The 18918-nt window shown below is 51.4% G+C and overlaps 3 protein-coding genes across 3 annotated transcripts; 1 reads left to right on the forward strand and 2 right to left on the reverse strand.

The window, feature by feature from the left end:
• Positions 1-1938: 1938 nt before the first annotated feature.
• On the reverse strand, positions 1939-5263 carry LOC114828209 (uncharacterized). The gene is made up of 9 exons (XM_029111351.1): positions 5258-5263; positions 4649-4899; positions 4431-4496; positions 4012-4342; positions 3485-3749; positions 3163-3380; positions 2730-3006; positions 2154-2318; positions 1939-2060 (listed from the first exon to the last, which is right to left on the reverse strand). Exons 1-9 carry the CDS (start codon positions 5261-5263, stop codon positions 1939-1941), a joined length of 1701 nt encoding a protein of 566 aa, XP_028967184.1.
• Positions 5264-7969: 2706 nt separating this feature from the next.
• LOC100904037 (zinc finger CCCH domain-containing protein 18) lies at positions 7970-9689 on the reverse strand. Its single transcript, XM_018639372.1, has 4 exons — positions 9618-9689; positions 9370-9524; positions 8799-9293; positions 7970-8264 (listed from the first exon to the last, which is right to left on the reverse strand). Exons 1-4 carry the CDS (start codon positions 9687-9689, stop codon positions 7970-7972), a joined length of 1017 nt encoding a protein of 338 aa, XP_018494888.1.
• Positions 9690-11435: 1746 nt separating this feature from the next.
• Positions 11436-18120, forward strand: Pi4KIIalpha (phosphatidylinositol 4-kinase II alpha). The gene is made up of 9 exons (XM_003742900.2): positions 11436-11759; positions 13970-14155; positions 14494-14571; positions 14720-14922; positions 15024-15226; positions 15330-15385; positions 15954-15980; positions 16500-16784; positions 16934-18120. Exons 1-9 carry the CDS (start codon positions 11628-11630, stop codon positions 17105-17107), a joined length of 1344 nt encoding a protein of 447 aa, XP_003742948.1. The 5' UTR covers positions 11436-11627; the 3' UTR covers positions 17108-18120.
• The last annotated feature ends 798 nt before the right edge of the window (positions 18121-18918 follow it).

Consider the following 18918-nt stretch of genomic DNA (forward strand, 5'->3'; position numbering starts at 1 on the left):
CGACCACGCACGACCCCCGCGAAACGACAACAGAATCATGTACGAGGGCGTACGATACTCTCTCGCAGAGCTTCAAGGATGCTCGATCCAAGCAAATAGATGGCGGTTTCGCATCAGGTTGCCAGGGATGTGTCCGGTGTTCGAATCCCGTTGGCCGGGTATACATTTCAATTTGATGGAGAGGCGGTTCGAGCTCTGAGAACGATCGCCCGGGAACTGCTATTTTTTCCGCTTACAGCCTGTCCGGGTGGATCATGTAATAAGAAACACAACTTGGGGTTGAGCGAGAGACACCTCAGCAGAGAATGAGAGAAACCCCAGTCTCTGATCGATCTCTTCCCCGCCCGCTGCGCCTTGAAGATTCCATCATTCTCCGGTCGCCCTTCCCCCATCTAGCCCGGAGGGGAACATACCTGTACTCGGGTGCAGAACTCTCACTCGTCACAACTGGCACAAAACTTCATGCAGAATATCTTTGCAGCTTTTGATCCAGCGCAACGATGGAGCTCTAGCGGACAAAGGATCAGGACTGATGGAAACACTTTTCCGGAGTCCTGCCAACAGCGCAGAAACCTATCGGAACATAGTGGATGGAATAGGAGTTTGGTGCCCTCGGCCCCTTTCAGACTCTCGGTTTGGTGCGGGGAGCGTCTAGCCGGAGCGAGGGAGCTCCGTTGGCGAGGGCCCAGAGAGAGAGAGGGATCCCTATGATGAGACAATCGACGGCACGTACCTTCTTGTTGTCAGGCTTGATCACTTGATTTGAATTCGAATTAGCTTTCTGGTCGCTGATCGGAAGCATTCTTTCTCATATTCTGTGAAGAAGCACGAGATATTTCGACGAATCTTCTCGTCGCCGCAGTGTCCCAAATCGCCCTCAACATTGAAATATTAGACCACTCCTGACGCATATTCCTTCTAGTTTCCGTTTTCATTGTGATTCATAACAATATCAGCGGTCGTTGTGGAACAATGTCCACGACGATGGGCAGCTTTTCCTACGCATACTCTCTGAGTCGAGCCGGCGCTCCGAAATTTAAACAGCTGCCCTGATCTGGGCTGATTCCTAGCTTTCCAGCAGATTCTCGGGGAAGCTGAAACTATTTCCTAAACGGACAAGACTGACTTCGGTGCGCTCGCTCACTTCGATTCCGCTCAAACTTTCCTCTCCATCATGCTCCATCGAAGGATTTCAGTTGTTTTCCCCGAAGCCATCGAGGAGCCCATAAAAATGTCACGATCCGCGCGTTTATTCTTGGTCTCCAGTGAGAAACAATCTACATCTAGAAGACGATTCTGCTCAAAATTGAGGTATGAAAAAAATGGTCGGTGGTCTCCAACTTCTGCAGGTTTGATGCACGTTACGCTTCGCAGTCAGCCAGATAACGAAGACATTTTCGGCTCATGCCAATAAATAGGTCGCACTAAGCTAGAGGAGGCTCAATGACGCTTCTCCATAGTAACTGAATCATAATCTGAACAAGAATCCTGGAACGTATGCGAACATTTCAACGAAAGTCACGACCGACAAGACTAGATCCCCTATCTACTCGGAGATGAGTTGGGGTTTGGTCGGGACGCATCATATAGAATTTGTTACTCTTCAATCAGAATTCGGCTCCCGTCGATGATGATGATGATGTCGGCGTGGTAAATACGTATCTCTGATGAGGAACTTCGCATAGTTTAGGCATTGCTCTTTCGGAGGCACGAATCCAGAAAGGGGGACCCCCAGGGGGCGAACCCCAACGCGAATATGGCGACGAACCCTGTCCATGCCAACGACGCTCTCGCCGTCGGCTCCGAGACAGAGTGCAGAGATGGCCTTGAGTCCTGAGGATTCGATCCTGCCAAGGTTTGTGTTGTATTGTGATCCTGCGTACCATTCGCATGATTATCAGGTGCTTTGTGCCCGGCTCCGTATTCATCCGGCAGTGCCTAGCTAAAACCGCAAAGTTCCAATTGATCGGTGTTGACTTTGTCAACGATGTGCACCACTCCATTCATTGCGAAAAGATCCGAAGCAATGACCCGGCTAGAGCCGAATGTCAGGATCTTGTCTGGAACGAGATTGAAGGATTCGAACTCAGCTCATTCGATTATTCCCTGATTCCATGAACGCTGCCTTAGATCCAGTATCTTATGCCGCTTACCTGCGCTTTGAGATGGGTTGAACTTGTTTTTACTCGAATCATCGTATTCGAACTTGACCGTCATACAAGTTACACTCACCCCGTCCATGGGTGTGAGGACTGTCCCACTCGTCGGCATCGACGACGAGAACCATAGCCCCGAGACAACATGCTTGAAAACAGTGCCTGGAATGATACCGTCTCAGATGTCTGACTATCAGATCCCCGACTCTCAGACTGACGAAGGCTGAGGTTGGGTGAAAATTGACAAATTATGACATTGTGAGGTGACCTGAACCCTACTAGGAGAATATTCGGTCCCTGCGAGGGTTAGGCTGCCGTCAGCAAGTCGGCCTCAATCGAACCCTAGTATGAGTGAGAGTCGCGAACCCGATACCCAACCCCCTGGAATACCCAGGTCGTCCTGCCAGTTCATGTACATATAACTTTGATTCTTCAGAAGACAAAGCTGAAGAAATTGAGGAGAAGCGGGAAACGCTAAGGCGGGGGGGGGGGGAAGAAATGAGCAAGACTTCACCTCTACAGATGAGGGAAGGGCAGATTCTCGACCAGACAAGGTCGTCCGTGGGAACTCACGTGCTTTGAGAACCTCGTTCTTGGCCAAGTTTTTCCGAATCGATGGTGCGATCCGTTCGAAAGCTGCGTTCGTTGGCGCGAAAACCGTGACCATATCTTTCTTGGGTAGTCTGGCATATTTCCTATACCATGAAGCGAATTCCGAGAGGAAGGGATTCGAGTCCAAAAAAACTTGAACGCTATCCGCAGCGACAGGGTAGAGCACCTTGCCCAGGGTGTGGATGGAGCCGTATTTGTAGCTTATGTCGCGCCCAACGATGCGCGCACCATTCAATTCCTGCAATGGTGAAACTTGAATCATCGATGTAGGAGCCCCGAGAACGCTTTATTCAATCAGTCACTCGGAAAAGAGGGAGCTCCTTTATCCCGGCGGGATTTAGGGCATGAGGTAATCGAAGCGGGAAAATTGTGAATTCTCTCAGCTCAAACGAACCCTGTCAGCGTTCACATAGATGCTCTTCTCGAACAGACATGTTGCGATCCACGATTCTAGCTTAAAATCCCGTGATGTCACGAAACCAGGAAGTAAATGGTACAGAATGAAGCGGCGCAAGTCCTTCGGATTGCGAACGAGTCGCTGTTTCAGATCGTCGATCGAAATCGGCAGGTAGGCGAAAGCCGCGTCCGTCGGAGCCAGGACCGTGATTTGCCCTGGAACCCGTGTTCGAAAAATGCTCGAATATTTCATTTCGATGCGGGGGTCCGAGGAGGAGGCACCTGTATACTTTGTCCTACAATTCCGTTGAATATCCCACCTTGGAATTCGGAGAGGAGTTCGTTGAAATCGATAATTTCTCCGAAGGAAGCGAGCTTGAGAATATCGGAGAAAATCGTAATATCATCGGGTATCCGATTTAGGATCACCTGCAGAGTACCACAACGAGAACAAGCATTCGGAATGAATAGGGGAGGAGGATACGGGAACCAGGGCTCCGATGGAGAGAGCTTCGACAAGCACGACGGGCAGAATGGAGGCTCTACGACGCACGATTCGCGTTTCGTGGGTGATCGGGTTGGAACCTGAGGAAGGGACAGTGGAATTAAGTTGTCGAGCTGACGCGTTCTCCTACCCAAGCCACTGAATCGCTTCTTGTCGCCCTCACAGCCTAGTCGATCATCGTCGATTGCTGATGGGAGCTCCGGGGAAACCGGGGAAGGTCGTTAGGGCAGCGATTTCACGATCGAGAGACGTGTTGTTCTTCTCGACGAGGTCGAAGCAGAGACGATACACCGAAATTGACTCAGATAGTCTGGGAGACTTAGAGAATTTGGCGCTGCTCACCGGTGGTTTATAAGTCACCATAGGCCTCGCCTGCGTCGTCGATGTAGTGGGTACTGCCGCGAATGGCGGATAGGCGGCGATATGCGGCGGTGGACGCTTGGTCGTCGTGGTACTCGGTGGAGGTGTGATTTCCAGCTGATGAAAAGGAAAGTGGACGTCTGGTCCGGTGATATCGATATTGCCTTCTAATTCCGGGATGAGGATCGAGTCTGGTCTGCGAGTAGGCCTCGATGCAGATGGAGGAGCCTCTGTTGTGGTAGTCGCACCCTGAGAAGGTCGAATGTTGTGTAGAACCCACGCGAAGCGACGCAGGAACGGAACGTAGACGAACCTGAAAACGGCCACGAATATCGCATTAGAGGCATGGGGGCGTGCTCGAAACAGCACCCGCGCCTATTGCCATGCAAGGGGATCTGTACCTCTTGGCAGTGTTCAGAACGGTTTCGCCAAAAGTGCAAAGACTTGAAGTGCAGTCTCGAGCCTTTCTGAAACAAACGTTCCCCTGGCATTCGCTGTCATGCATTTCCCTCCGGGTAGGGGACATAAGAGCTCTTGCTTTAGTCATTCTCTAAGCTTGTCGGTGCGTTTCAATCGGATGCAAAGCGTGCAGATATTCGTCTTGCGCGGGAAATCTTACTTTGGAGGAGAGTTCCCGTTCGGAGACATGACCACCGGTACGACTGGGAGAGCGGCAGCAGAGGCTGCCAACATCTGTTTCGCGCCCTTGTCTAGAGTCGATTCGTTCCCGAGATCGTTAGGCGGTGGAGCATGATTGTTTGAGATCGTCGCTTGATGAGAGGCGTTGACTTCGAGATCGAGAAACGCAAGCGCAGTGAAAGCCGAGAAATAGCATAGGAATATTACAAGCGCCTGCATTTCGCGCAATGCCTGCAAGAAAACGTATTCTGGAAAATCTGAATTCGGTTCCACACCGTTCTTTCCCGGCAGAAAATCATGCGCTGTCAGATACGTATAAGGATGGTCCAATGGCTCTGAGATTCCGGACTGAGAAAGTACTTTTGATAGAATGTTGTTGGCTCGGCTTCACAATGCCCGGAGTTTTAGGGAAAAGTGTCCTACGCCGAGCTCCACATCGTGGGCGAAGACCCTCACGAGAGCGAGCGTTTACTCCGAGGGAAGCGATTCTCTAGGTAAGTATTTCCCGAGCTAGGGGCTGACTTGTCGGACTGTCAAGCTTCTGAAGTCGACAGATCAACACTTCTGGCGCCTCGGTCACTTGACTCACCGGCATGAGCGATGAACTCCACCAGCAGCGAGATCCAGTCCTATCGCCCACTGACAGGCCATTCGCACTGCGCATTCAGTTTCTCGAGCACATAGGTTTAGCCTACAAGATTTAACGGGAAACGAAGCTGAAGCATGAGTCCGCACGGTCAACGACGGAAGGAGCACGACAGCGAGGTTCGACCAAGGTGGGAAAAGAAGACAACGAGACCTTTCCTCCTGCTGGTCCTCTTATTTTCCAATCCCTTCCGTTCCGATGCTGGTGCTAGAGCAGCTGCTTTTGCGTTGTTCCTCTTTCTGCGCTGGATGGATCACACAATATGACGATCGAATCAATCCGAAATCAATCACAGCCTGTGCTCGTCACCGATCACACCGTCATCGGTGGACAGCCTCCTCATAGAAGCCGCGTACACTTGATAACCGATATTGTCATTTTGGCTGAAGGGACGCTGGGCGAGAATTTCACAACTTGATGGGGCTCAACAGAATCTCCGCATCGTGCGGCCTCGTCGGTGGCCCGAATGCCGTGTTTCGGGGAAAAGTGACATTTTTCTCCCTTTCGGACGACGGAACGATTGCGGCTCCTGGACAACGATGTCAGTTCGTCCACGACACGAGAGCTCCAGAAACTGGGAGGTCCAGAAAACCGAATGAGTTACGGAAACATCACCAAGCGATACTAAACGGGGGAAATAAGGGAAAGGATCCACACGCACGGCACACAGGAGGAGTTAGCGGTATCCAACAAGACAACAAGTGTCACTTTCCAAGCGTCGGTTACCCTTCGCCGAACTCTATGAATCCAGGGAGTGTTCCAGCGTTTACAATAGTTCGCTTGTTGTCGTTTCACTGGCCTAGGGCGGACGAACTGACAGCTTGTCGGACCGACGGACGGTCGGATGGACGGACAGGTTGACCGGCAAGCACTTTATTCGGTGAACGAGCGGAGCGTTTAAGACTCTCCTCTGCTCCCCAGCGGTTCTGCTGCCTCGGGCATGTGGTCGACGCGAGAGCACCGCCGTTTTATTAATTCGACTATAGAATGCCGGGGCGAAACGGGTTCGCCACCGCGGCACGCGCTCCGCTCAACAAATGTGAACTTGCGTGCACGGTGAGATATCGATTGCAAGAGTTTTCAAAAGATACGCAGGAAAATATATCGAATCCACGGTCGCTGCTCCAGACCGGATACGGAAGCCGGATGCTATTAGGACGTCTGCGTTCGACTCTTTGAACTGGGGTTACTCCGTTTGAATACATCCCAGAGTTCGGAATCGTTGACCCGACTCAAACGTCTGAATGGAGTCTCACAAAACGGAGTTTGCCTGCGGCAACAGAAAGACGAGGATGGACGCTACTTCCTTACCACAGGCGCGATTGACCAGTCGGAGAAATTCGTGATGTTCCCAGCTCCGGAATTCTCAGGGTCACACCAATCGAATGCCTCTCCGGGGAGAGGAATCATTCCCCTTTATCTACAGCACGCCATGAGAAACCCGGGCCCTACTTCGCTCGGGGGTCGGAATTGATGAGCCTGTACCTGGCTGCAGACCGATGCGACTCGATCTACCGAATGAGAAAAAAACGTGGATGACCTGCGACGTTCGAGTCCGGAGTGCCATCGATGGTCGGACTCGTGATCGACCGGATATTAAGCAACAAGAGACGAACGCTCGATAAGGAGTTGTGATTCGAGAGCGAATCCGCTCTCGGACCTCCGTATGATCGAGAGGGAGCTGCGTTCAGGTCAGCGCGAGTTTCCCCACAGCCAACGCTGTAGCGAGAAAGGGGGCGCCTGGGCGATTTGCCCGTAAGGTCAGTGCTGATGCTAGAGCGGTTCTGAGATCGGCTAAATCGCGTACCCAGCAAATTATTTCCCTATGGAGGGCTTACATGACCGACGATTGTACGAGGATCTGTCATGGGTAATTCCATTGCTAAATAGGGCTGATTGGAAGCATGGTCGGGAAGAAACACAAGGACTTGGAGCTTCGTGAGAATTCGGCGAGGATCAGCGCTCAGCTTCCCGGAAGAACTCCATGGAGTTCCCGTTTGAAGGAAGCTCTCCTCGCCACCGACGCGACGGATGAAGCAGGTCGGGCCGGACTCTCCCCACGACGCACCGGAGCACCTCCGCGGTGATACCGGGGTTTTCGAAGTATAGGTCTTGCTATCAACGCAGACGGGAGATACTAAGTATCCCTAGCGACTTTCTTCGGCCGGATGATCTCTGATGAATGCGCTACAAGTGCTATAAAGACACGACACACAAAGCTGAGGTGAGTCATCGAGGTTGAGAAATGTATGAGCGGTAGTCTGGTGTCAATGTACATGCTCGTTGGTTCATATAACCTTGGAGGGTCCGACCGCCTACTGCCGCTGCCTAGGGGAAATCACGACTCGATCTATTTTAGAGAGAATCCCTGCTAGCTCCCACTCACGATTGTGACTTGGTCAGCCCAGATCTCGTCCGACAACGATTTAGGACCTCTCGATTGGTTCGGCGACGCATGGCTGATCGGACCGGGAGGGGAGTTGGGCAAATTACAATAAAAAAGAACATAGAGAGAGCTCTTTTATTGTCTTTGATTCAGAGAAGAGAACGGGTCTATTAGTATTTAGTGTACAGTTCTTCTTGTTGTTTCTGCTATTGTGGTAGCGATGATTATTCTTCTCGTGGGTCGATAATTACAGCCGACAAATAATGTACTCATGCTCTAGCTTTTTTCTTAGCAATAGCATCCTCCACAGCTTTTAATTGTTTCATCAGCTCTTCACGTTTCGCAGCATCGGATTTCTTCTCGGTCTTCTTTTTCACCTCGACAGGTGCCACCGACCTCGGTGGGGGAGGCGAAGGTGAGACTCTGACTTTTTTAGGACTCTGGGATGGAGATCGGCTAGGGCTCGCACTGAAAGGTCTCTTCGTAGGCAGTTTTTTAGATTTGTCCAAAAGGTTCATCTTGATCGGGGGAGCTACGGCTCTACCGACTGAGGGTTGTCTGGGTCTACGCGGGATCCCTTCAGGTGTTCTGGATCGGCTGAACCTTCGACGCCGGGGGGATCTGGAACGAGATCTCGACGAGGAACTCGACGACGAAGATCTTCTACGAGCTCTACCGACCGGTGCCGGAGGCGGTTGTGACGCGATCCCGGCCGCCGCTGGTGGGACTCTGGATCTGTACCGTGTGGGGGACGGACTTGCCATCAAACGTCCCCTTTCGGATGGATATCTTTGGCGACCCGCGCCACGGTAGCCTCTCGTCGCCGGTGCCCCCCGATCCCGTCGCCGGTCCCTGGAACGAGACCTTGAGGGCGAAGAGCTCCTCGATGAACTATATGAGCTCGCAGACGAAATTGAAGAAGAATAACTTCTGGAGGAAGAGCTCCTGCTCCGGCGCTTCGGTCTGCGGGCGGGCGACTTGGATCTCATCCATGGATCCCTCCAGCTGTCTCCCGGTCCTTGGCGCGATCTGGTTGCGGCTGCGTGGCGTTCTTCTTTCCAGCGGTCCAAGCGGTCCACATTGAGCGGCGAGACCGACCGTCCGTCGCGACTTTTATCGAATGTTCCGTAGAGTTTGCTGCGGAGTGGCGGTGACGGAGAGGGCGAAGGACGCAACGATACTTCACGCGGAGGAGACTCCTGCAGCCCTTGATGGAGTCTCCTGTCTTCGAATGCCGGATCCTCTTCCCGACGTCGATTGGCTTCTTTCAATAATTGTTTCGCGTTCCGGAGACCTCTCTCCCAAGCGTTTTCCACTGGTGCCATCGGTACAGAGGAGTAAGGAGCTCCTGGCGGAGGATATGGGGCAGGTGCTCCGCCATAAGGTCTCCCCTGGTGGGAGAACGGAGAGGGACCTCGTCCCATACCACCGGGATGAACGAAGCGGCATTGATTGCCCCAAGTGCATTGGCCCCTGCTGAAGAAGCGACAGATGGGAGCTTTTTCGTCGCGGCTTTTCGTACTGGGCTCCTCCTCCTGAACCGCCACTTTGACTGTTTCCTCATCGTCCGAATCGGTGACTTCGCCATCCTCAAGATCACTGTTGTCTCTTCTTTTGCTCTTTTTGCTTTCTACCTGAGTTTTTCGGCTTCCTTGGGAGATCATCCTCGCCGTCCTCTAACTCCCCGTCATCGTCGTTCTTCTCTTCATCACAAGCACTTGGTTCAGCCACGTCGTCCTTTTTGTCGCTTGACATCCCGGACTTCGCGTTCGTATCGTCGTTCTTCTGGATCTCGGACGCATCGACTTCAAAATCAAGGACTCCCTCGTGGAGTTCCATAGGGTTGTCAGATATTTTCGAAGAAAGGGAGTCCTCATGAGAGATGACAGAGTCTTTAGTTTTCTCATCTAGACTCACTTCATCCTCCAAGGATATATTTGTCTCACCGGCATCGGACTCCCCGTTGTTGTTGTTATTGGGCGAAGACATGGCGCCACCTCGAGCTTCTTGAAAGGCTCTCCGCAAGTTGGTTCTGAGCGAATTCGGTCACACTTTCCAAGATGCCCGACAGTCCCAGAATTTCCGCGGCTCCGTCAGCAATCTACCAGCGTCTCGGAGGGCATTATAAACGATCAGGAGGCTCACTGCGCAAAGATTTCCCTCAAATAATCGGTCTGATTTGATGGCCAGGTTCCCACAACAACACACTGCCGTTCCGAGCAGACGACGTGTCTCTTGTTGTCGCTGCGCGCCGCTCCCCTCGCCGCACCAGCACCACACCGTTGCTCATAGAAAAGATTCAAAGACGATGATCTCTGCCTTCCTCGCGGGGAGGCTCCGTAGATCCCCCGTACACCGATCTGGAATCTGCAGGATATATTGTGGGGGCGTATGCCGAAAGCTCCGAGAGATTCCTCCTCTCCGAGGCATTCCGGTACCACAGGGTATTTTTCGTCCCTTTCCCCCGATGAAGAATCCATCTGAGAAGGCTCTGCCTTTGAAATGGAATTAGTGGTCGACCTAACTCGCGTCTTGAGTAAGGCTTCTCAGTTCGGACATCAGACTCATTCAGCAGGAAAGTCACCGATGTGAGAGTGAGGTCGGTTTCATCAGAGCCCGCGATCAGAGTCTCTCAATCCTCGGCGAGGAGGATCTCTATTCTGCTCTCCGGCGGAATTTCGTGAGCTATACGTCGGCTAGATGTTTTTTCTGCTCCGGTCAGCCCGGATATTATACAGAGGCGATGGCTCGCGAATAATGAAATTCTCGGAACGAGCTCTCGCGTACGAGTCCCTCGCAAGCAGTTAGCGTCGCAGAAATCCTCCAGTTCTGTTCGGTCGAGAGCTGTGCGCGTGAAGAGTTTTTCGTTGAGCTCTCCCCTCTCAGTCTTCCTCGGAATGCTGTGCGCCGATCGATGGGGCGATTATTTCTAGCTTGGTTCCAATCTATGGGGCTCATTCTTTTTGAACGGTCCGAGAATCTAGAGGTCTCGGGGGGGGGGACCCCGGTCATCAGGGCTCTCACCTAATTTCGAATGTTCCCCATGATTCTCCGCCCTCCGCTGAGATTCCGAGCCGGGACTTCGCGCAATGGAGCGACATCCGGGACACGTTCCTCCGCCTTACTCTCAATGCAGATTGTTAGTCGAAGCCGATTTCCTGATCTAGCGATGATTCCCGCAAAGTAATGTGGACTTCCGATTCCACGTCACTTTCAGATCTTAAGAGGAGGGCAGCCGAGTTCCTGGTGGGCGACCCCCAAATATCCGAAGGATCGGCGTTCGCACGGCTTTTGATGGACCTAATGAGAACGCGTTCTTCATGATATGAGGGCGACCTACCCCTGATGAATTTCGCCGCCTACACAATCTTCAAGCATCGAAGCCGGCAGTCGTAAATGAGTTTTGATGACGACCCAGATCATTTGGCTTCTCAACCACCAAACGCGTCGACCTGTCGCTAATACCGAGTCGGAATTGTGAACAAACCCATAGATGGGAGCAGACTTCGATAAAAAAAAGTAGAGACGCTCTTCTCGAGTCCCCTCTTCGGAAAATAAGCCGTTCAGGGGAATGCCTTCTGTCCGCGGATGGCTCGAGTTCATTACGAGCTTTCTTTCGAATTACCCGGGCTCCCCATCTGCTAGTCCCGTCGCTCTCCGGGGCGGCTGCGGCTACCATTGATCCATCAGAATCGTCTGCGCGATGGCTGGCGCCTACCCGTTACTCATCATCACAGTTGTGTAGGGGAGGGCGAGTTGCAGCAACCACCAGAGAAGGTGGTGGTGAGAAAGCGTCAATAGACGTTGCTGCAATAGTAGTTAAAGCAGAGATCTTGAAGCACGCGACGGTGTCTCACAGAGTGATGCTTCCTCGAGCTGTTTAGAGTTGTTCTCCGCTGTTATTCCCACCCTTAGACGGACAATAGGATGGATCGGATCGACACACAAGCTGCAGGAGATCAGCAGGATCTCCTGCACGAACATGACAACAGTTTGAGCAGCACCGCGACCAATCCAGAAGCAACCAGTCTCCTACCAGACGTCACATTCTCCACCAAAGTGAGTACGCCACTGTATGAGGTGTCTGTACAGTCGGAGTGAATGTGCGTTCTCGAAACCTTCTCGCCGCCTTCCCTTGCTCTGATTGCGAACGATATCATGTTGAGCATTCGTATCGCCACCAGACTGTGCAGCCATCTGATTGCTGTTTGTTATTACTGCTGCTGCTGACGTGATGTGTTGCGTGTACTGTACTTCGGTCGTTGTTTGGTGCATCTTCGCTCCTTGAAATTATCGCCCGAACGTTATGCAGGTCGATGTCCTGGGAAACTTGTCGACGACTAGTTGTCCCGAAATGAACATGAGAGTCATCGGAGACGATATCTCGGAAAGCGAGCGGAAACGAGTTCGATTTTCGGCGAGTTGTGATGTTGCGACAGCAAAGACGGTATATTCGAATTTTCTACGCATTCTTACAAATCGAGAGATATGTCATGTATCCACCCTGTGATTCGTGAGCTGTCTCGTCGTTTCTCTTTTCATTGTGAAGTATTAACGAAGTACCCTGTGTCGCGAGTTTCACCGAGTAAAACGCTCGAGCAATGATTTCCCGGAATTCAGGCTGAGTTGCGTTCGATACCGCGTATCTTAATTCCCCTTGACTTTGACGGAGTGCGTCGAGCTAGGCCATAGATCAAAGACCTCTTATACCTGAAAAAGTTCCGAAGTCGTTTTCCGCTCATATGGCTCATACGAGCGGGGGCGTAGGTGTTGTATCGCACATCATGTTCATCTCCAAGAGTTTCCCGGCTGTCCACCTGGACAATGAGCCGTATCGCTGTGGAAGCTCTACAAAATATGCTGTTTATCCACAGAGCGGCGTTTTTCCTCCCTTAGATATGAAAGGAGTCCTTATCCTATGATGATAAGCTCCCGTTCGGATGACTCGGGTCGAAAGATCGACGTCATTCTGTCCGCGCTCTTTGGGTGAGCTCAAGAGCGATCACGATTGAGTTGTCCGGAGGAATTCTCCCCATCGGATGTCTAGTCGAACAGCTGAACCACTGACAACGTCGACACGGATGGGAATCGACTAGCGTTCCGGTGTTTGATTCTTCTGAGTGAGTCGGAGAAATGAAAACGCGGACTTGGATCCTGAAGTAGAAGGTCTTCATCCATTTCTCACGCAGAGAACGATCGCGGCTTCCGGAGCTCTTTCCCGGATTCTCGGGGCGATTCCGAGGTAGAATTCAGGGCACCCGCGATTCTGTCGTAACATGAAAACAATCTCGTGGGACCAAATCATGGAGATCTCCGTGTACGTAAGCCGCATTCGCGCGCTGGCTGCATTAGTCTATCTCAGAGGGGGACTATCTCGCGGAGGATGACATTGACACCGATTGAAGATGCTGGTAGTCGTTCTCTCGGTTGAGAAATATACTCTCCCTCTCGGGAAACGGAGCGCACCAAATTCAAGGGCGCCTGCTCCACGTCGATCGAGCATGCAAACACGTCACTCAGAGACCATTGCGAGCTGTGGGTCGTTGAACAGAGCAACAGTCTGGCTGACGCACAAGGTCCGATCGGAGGACTGTTGAGTTTCCCTCTTGCCCTCTCGTGTGCCGCCGGTCGCGTTCCAGGCCGAGCTGGAATTGACAAATGTCTACGTCAGACCAGACGGCTCACCTCTCCGATCTGTCTGCCGGCAATCCGCTTTCGCGTCCGCTCGGGTGAATTTTCGTTCCTTGGCGAGAGAGCATTTTCGACCCTGTCAAAACAGAAAAATATCGAGGCTTTGTTCGGAGAGATGAGTGTGATTCAGGATCGAGCCCGGATCCCAGCGCGCTGAAATTATTTCCCGGGAGCGGTTTTCCGCTTGCTGGCGGCATTGTCCATGGTGTGACGCAGTGAGTCATCTCGCCGGAGAATTCCGGGAAAGCCTGATCGGATCGCTGGTGTTCATTTGCAAACTGTCTGGGACGGAAAGTAGAGAATGTCTTTATTCGTCAATGCATTCAAAAATGTGGCTCCGGAAGTCAGCGATACGATCGATTGAATTTGTCGACTTGCTCATTCCAAAATGGTGCGCAGTAGAACAGCTGATTTGTTCCTACGGAGACCAGTGGTGGTGTGAGACCGCACGTCCGCTATCTCGACGTTTGTATTATTGTGCTCAGATCCGTGCCTCCTCCAACGAACTCTGGATACGCGGAATAAGACACTCCCGTAGCATCTGACGAATACTCATTCCATGTCCATCTCTTGATCAGGAAAATCAACCGCTGCTGAAGCGAATGGGGGACGATTCGTTGGACTTCGCAGAGACGTATCAGGACGACCCAGAGTTCGCAGCCCTCATCCACGATGCGGAATCGGCTATCGAGAATGGGATCATGCCCGAGAGAATATACCAAGGAAGTTCAGGCAGTTACTACGTGAAGAGCGTGCAGCAGGAGGTAAGACTCTATCGTTATCGTGGGCACCTCACAGGCCCTGATAGGAGGTAATGATGAATATCCAATCAGACATTCTAGACTTCCGAGGAGAGACTTCGCTTCTCGATTTCTTCTGCCCGAGTATTTCTCCGAGACTCTTGGCGTGCGATCGTGCTCAAAACAGATTCTTCCTTGGAATCGTTCCGATGACTCAGCTGCGTCGCATCCCGAAGGAGTAGACAGCAGCTGTGTCTGGAACAAGCTGGGCCGCGTGGCGAGATCTGAGCCGGGAAAAACGAAATTCAATCCCGATATCAACTTGAATGAATGACAGTGAGCTTAATTTTACTTCATCACAGCGAATCGGTGTGTTCAAGCCAAAAGATGAAGAACCCTATGGCCGTCTCAATCCTAAATGGACAAAATGGATGCATAAGGTATGAGGGGTTTTCTCGAAACTTGTGAGGGATCACTCGGGGCAGAGCGGGGGAGAATCCCATTCAAGCGATGCTTTCGGGAAACTCGAAAGAGAACGAGGAAACGCTGAAAAAAAAGAGAGCGCTGACCGTCTCTTTCCTCGCGCAGGTCTGCTGCCCATGTTGCTTCGGGCGTAGCTGTTTGGTGCCTAATCAGGGATATCTCTCCGAGGCGGGCGCCTCGTTGGTGGATCAACGACTTCAATTGAACATTGTTCCGAAAACGCGAGTAGTCGCTCTCGTCAGTGATACTTTCAATTATACAGCGATCGATAGAGCGAAAAGCAAGACCAAGCAAAGCGTTAGTGACAGGTAAGGACGCGGTTCTGCCTATTGTTTTGCTCGTCCGAGAAGTATCTCCCCCTCAATGTAGGAGCGGGACAAGTTTATGAATGATTCTGAAATTGATTCAGGTTCCCGAAAGTTGGTCGGCGATTCAATCGGATCGGCCTGCCGCCGAAAAACGGATCATTCCAAGTTTATGTGAAAGGTTACCAAGATGCGGAGGAATGGCTCAGGAAGTGGGAACAAGACCCCCTACCGGAGGCGATGCAGAAAGCATTCCAGCTACAGTTCGAGAGACTAGTCATCCTCGATTATATTATTAGGAACACAGGTTAGTATCGAGGATATTCGTTCGGGAACTAGTCGTTCCAGACTGTCCAAATCGTGATGCGGAGTCCCGCGGATTAAGATAAAACCTTGAATCTCCTCTCTAGATCGAGGCAACGACAACTGGCTCATAAAATGCGTCAGACCGGACAAAGAGCCTGAGGTAAGTGAGCATTTCGTCGAATTCCCCTCGCTTGCCTCTTGTACCAGAGCTAATTGAGGGAGTGCCATGAAGGAACGTCGGAGCGAGATTCCTCGCATTATACAAAAATGCTGTCCACCGGCTGACCCTACCCGGCTGATCTCGCGGATATTATTCTGTTCGAGACTTGAATCCTATCGGAACATTCCTCTTTATGCGGAAGCAGGAGGATAGTCCTCCCACCTGCAATATCCGTCGGAGCGCGCCAGCTCCGCGCAGGAGGGACAGAGGACTTAAGAGACGATTAAGAAACGATGTATATGATTCCTGCCAGTCGTAGAGCAGTCTGAGCGATTTTTCTGATTCGAAGTAGGTCGATACACGGAGCTAGAACATCGAGTCCGATCCTAAAACGAAGTTAAGGCGTCCGCAACTCTTAGAAGCAGCTACTCGTATTCCTCAATCATATGGCGGGCTTCGATAAAGGATTAAGGAGCTCGCGGGAGCCGTCGCTTATTAGTATTTCCGCTCTGAGAACATTCCATTCGTCTTCTTATCGGGTCTTATCCTCTTTTTTTCGGTCTGGCAGAGCGTGCTCCCGATTGAGGATACTGTGGTAAGCAACACGAAGCCCCTCTAGGTCGTCAGATTCCAAACATCCGAGTGGTGGATGGAGAGCTTTCCGTGAAAGGAGTTGAACATTATGAATGCGTTCTACGATTGAGAAGCACCGCCATGTGTGCTGGTTGGCGTGGTGGCCTTCGACTTGTGTATGGGGATAGCGATCACGCGATCGATGGAATCATTGTGCCTTGTACCGAATGCCCATCATTTTTCTCGGTTGCATTATTCATTGTTCAGTTAGGATAGCGATTATTCTAGCTATGGACGTCCTCATGGAGATCTGTCGACCATCATTCCCCCTCGAGGGAGATCTCCCTCTGCCATCGCAGTGCTTTCCGCGCACCTATTGCACGCTGTAGTTTTGCGTCTCTTTTTAGTTTCTGTCGAAGCGTCGGTTGATTTCGTGCTTCGCACCGGCTGTCTGGAAGTCGTTAGATCCCAGTGCTTCCCCCATCCTTCCATCCATTCCTCGGTTCAAATCATTTGAGTCTTATTTTAATTCTTTCTCCAGACTTGGGCCCCCAAAGTAGCCGAGGTCAAAATCGCTGCTATCGACAACGGGCTGGCTTTCCCGTTCAAACATCCGGACTCCTGGCGCGCATATCCCTACCACTGGGCTTGGCTGCCTCAGGCCAAGCTACCATTCTCCCAGGAAACCAAAGACCTCGTACTCCCTCAGCTTTCGGACCAAACATTCGTTCAAGAAATTTGCGACGAACTCTATCAATTGTTTAGACACGATCCGGGTTTCGATCGTCAGATTTTCGAAAAGCAGATGAGTGTGCTCCGAGGACAGGTCAGTGGGACATTCGAATCGATCAATTATTTAGGCGAATCGGAACGTTCTCTCTACGAATACTACGAGATATCCCTCGCGGAGCGTTGAGGTCCGATTCAGTCTGGCGCCCAGTCCGCAAGCATTCAGTCGTCTGATTTTCGTTCCAGGTTCTGAATCTCGTCCAGGCTTTGAAGGACGACCGATCGCCGCTGCAGTTGGTGCAAACACCGGCGGTCATCGTGGAGCGCAAAGGTCAATACGGAAGAGTCAAAGGTGTAAACGACGGAACTCATTTCACTCAAAGTTTCCAACAGAGCGCGCCATTCTTCTCTTGGTGTTGAGTCGGTCGCCGTTCCAGTGAGACAGAAATCCGAACGACACCGGTTGTCGAAATTCAGAAATCCAACAGGAAGTCATCTGCTTGCCCCTCCTAGATCTTTCAACGAGTTGATATCTTGTTTTCGAATCGTGCTCCCCGGCTATGATCACTCACCAGTCGAGGAAAAGCAGTTTCTACCTGAATGATGTCATTGATTCAGGCCGTTCGGTTTTCGACAGCGAATCCATGACAAGCTTTACGGTCATTTTAGTGGTGTTAAGGAAATAAACCGCCGGCGGTTGTTACGCGATTTCCCGGTTGTCGAGGACATACACGGATAGTCAAGGAGAGAGAGAGGCATTTGATAGCGAGGCGAGCTATTCTCTCGATGAGAAAGAGGATTACGCGCAGGTGAACGAAGTTATTGAACTCCTAGGAGATCACACTGTACCTAGCAGCCGTGTATTCGAGATTTATAGGGACTCCAAAAAGAACCGTCTCGGAGGGCCCGATCCTGCTCCAGAGCTGATGTTCAGGAAGACAGGATGCATTCGCGAGATTTCAAAACTGGTAGAGGGGACGAAAGATGTCCGCACATCGCTAATAGAAAAGATGGACACAGGTTTCGGAGTGATTTCATCTCTCTCAAAACAAAGGCCGTAAACATTCCGATGGGCTCTGTATCCACGGGAGAGATGCCGTGAAGCAAAATGGAACTCGGCGCGATCGGATCCTTCGGAAGGATTCCCCGAGGGATTCGAAGCCTCTCATCTCTCTCTTGTCGCTCGAGGTTTTTGTCAAGGATTCCGTTGTTATATGCGTCACGGTTGGCGTGACTCGAAAATCGATGCGTGATAGTCCGGACGCGTGTGAGTGCGCGTGTGTTTGAGTGTGGGAGCGTGACGAAATCGAGTTCGTGGGGAGAGTTATCCCGAAAGAATTTGAGGGGACAACTCTTGAATTGTAAGACGGGGAAAGAGAGAGTATTTACACATACCATGTCTATTTTGTTATTTATTAACAAAATAAATGGAGAGAAGTAACTTTCAGAATAAGTTCTATCATTCCTTCGAATCCCTGGCTCGCCCCATGTGGAGTCACCTCATCCCCAATCTACTCCGGACTCCATAGTGCGGACAGTTTCCCATCTCCGGTGACAGAGCGTCCCAGTTCACAAGATTATTTATTCGATATCTATTGGCTGTATGAGTTCAGCTATCGTTATTCCCCCAGGGTAGTGGCTCTCACTCAAGTTCCTAACTGGAACTTCCCAATGATTCGCTAGAAACAAGTTTACGGCTGTGGGAGAACTCATTCACGCAGACGATACCCATTCGAAAGTCAAGCACGGAATCAGTCGTCGAAAATTATTTTCTTTCCTTGGAATGGTTGACTCAATGAGGCGTTCAGTTTCTTCTTCGCCACCCAAGAAGGGTGCATCTTCTCCTCGGTTCCAGGTCTACTCGATGCCTGAAGCGAAATAAATATTAGCGCAATTGCCGACGGAAGCCGAATCGAGACATAGCTACAGGAACACTTTGCACGGAGTCAACTCACCTCTTTCAAACGTTTCCGCGGAGGATCCGAGCTGGAATCGGATGGTCTAGACTGCTGCTTCCAATCGCGATCTGGGAGTCCTGTTGAAGGCTCGGAAAATCTATTCGCTTTCTCTTTGAAGCGCCCCTCGGCGTAGGAACTCTGCCGTCTTTGTCTTTCGGGAGCGTTATCTCGAGGCCGGGTTCCCCGATTCGCGTCTTGAGTGAAGTTGCTGGATTTCCTCCGATCGCTGTTCAACGAAGAGCGACAGGAGCTCACCGGCAGCGAAGCTCTCGG

This window comes from Galendromus occidentalis, unplaced genomic scaffold, assembly GCF_000255335.2.
Source record: "Galendromus occidentalis unplaced genomic scaffold, Mocc_1.1 scf7180000077435, whole genome shotgun sequence".
NCBI lineage: Eukaryota > Metazoa > Arthropoda > Arachnida > Mesostigmata > Phytoseiidae > Galendromus > Galendromus occidentalis.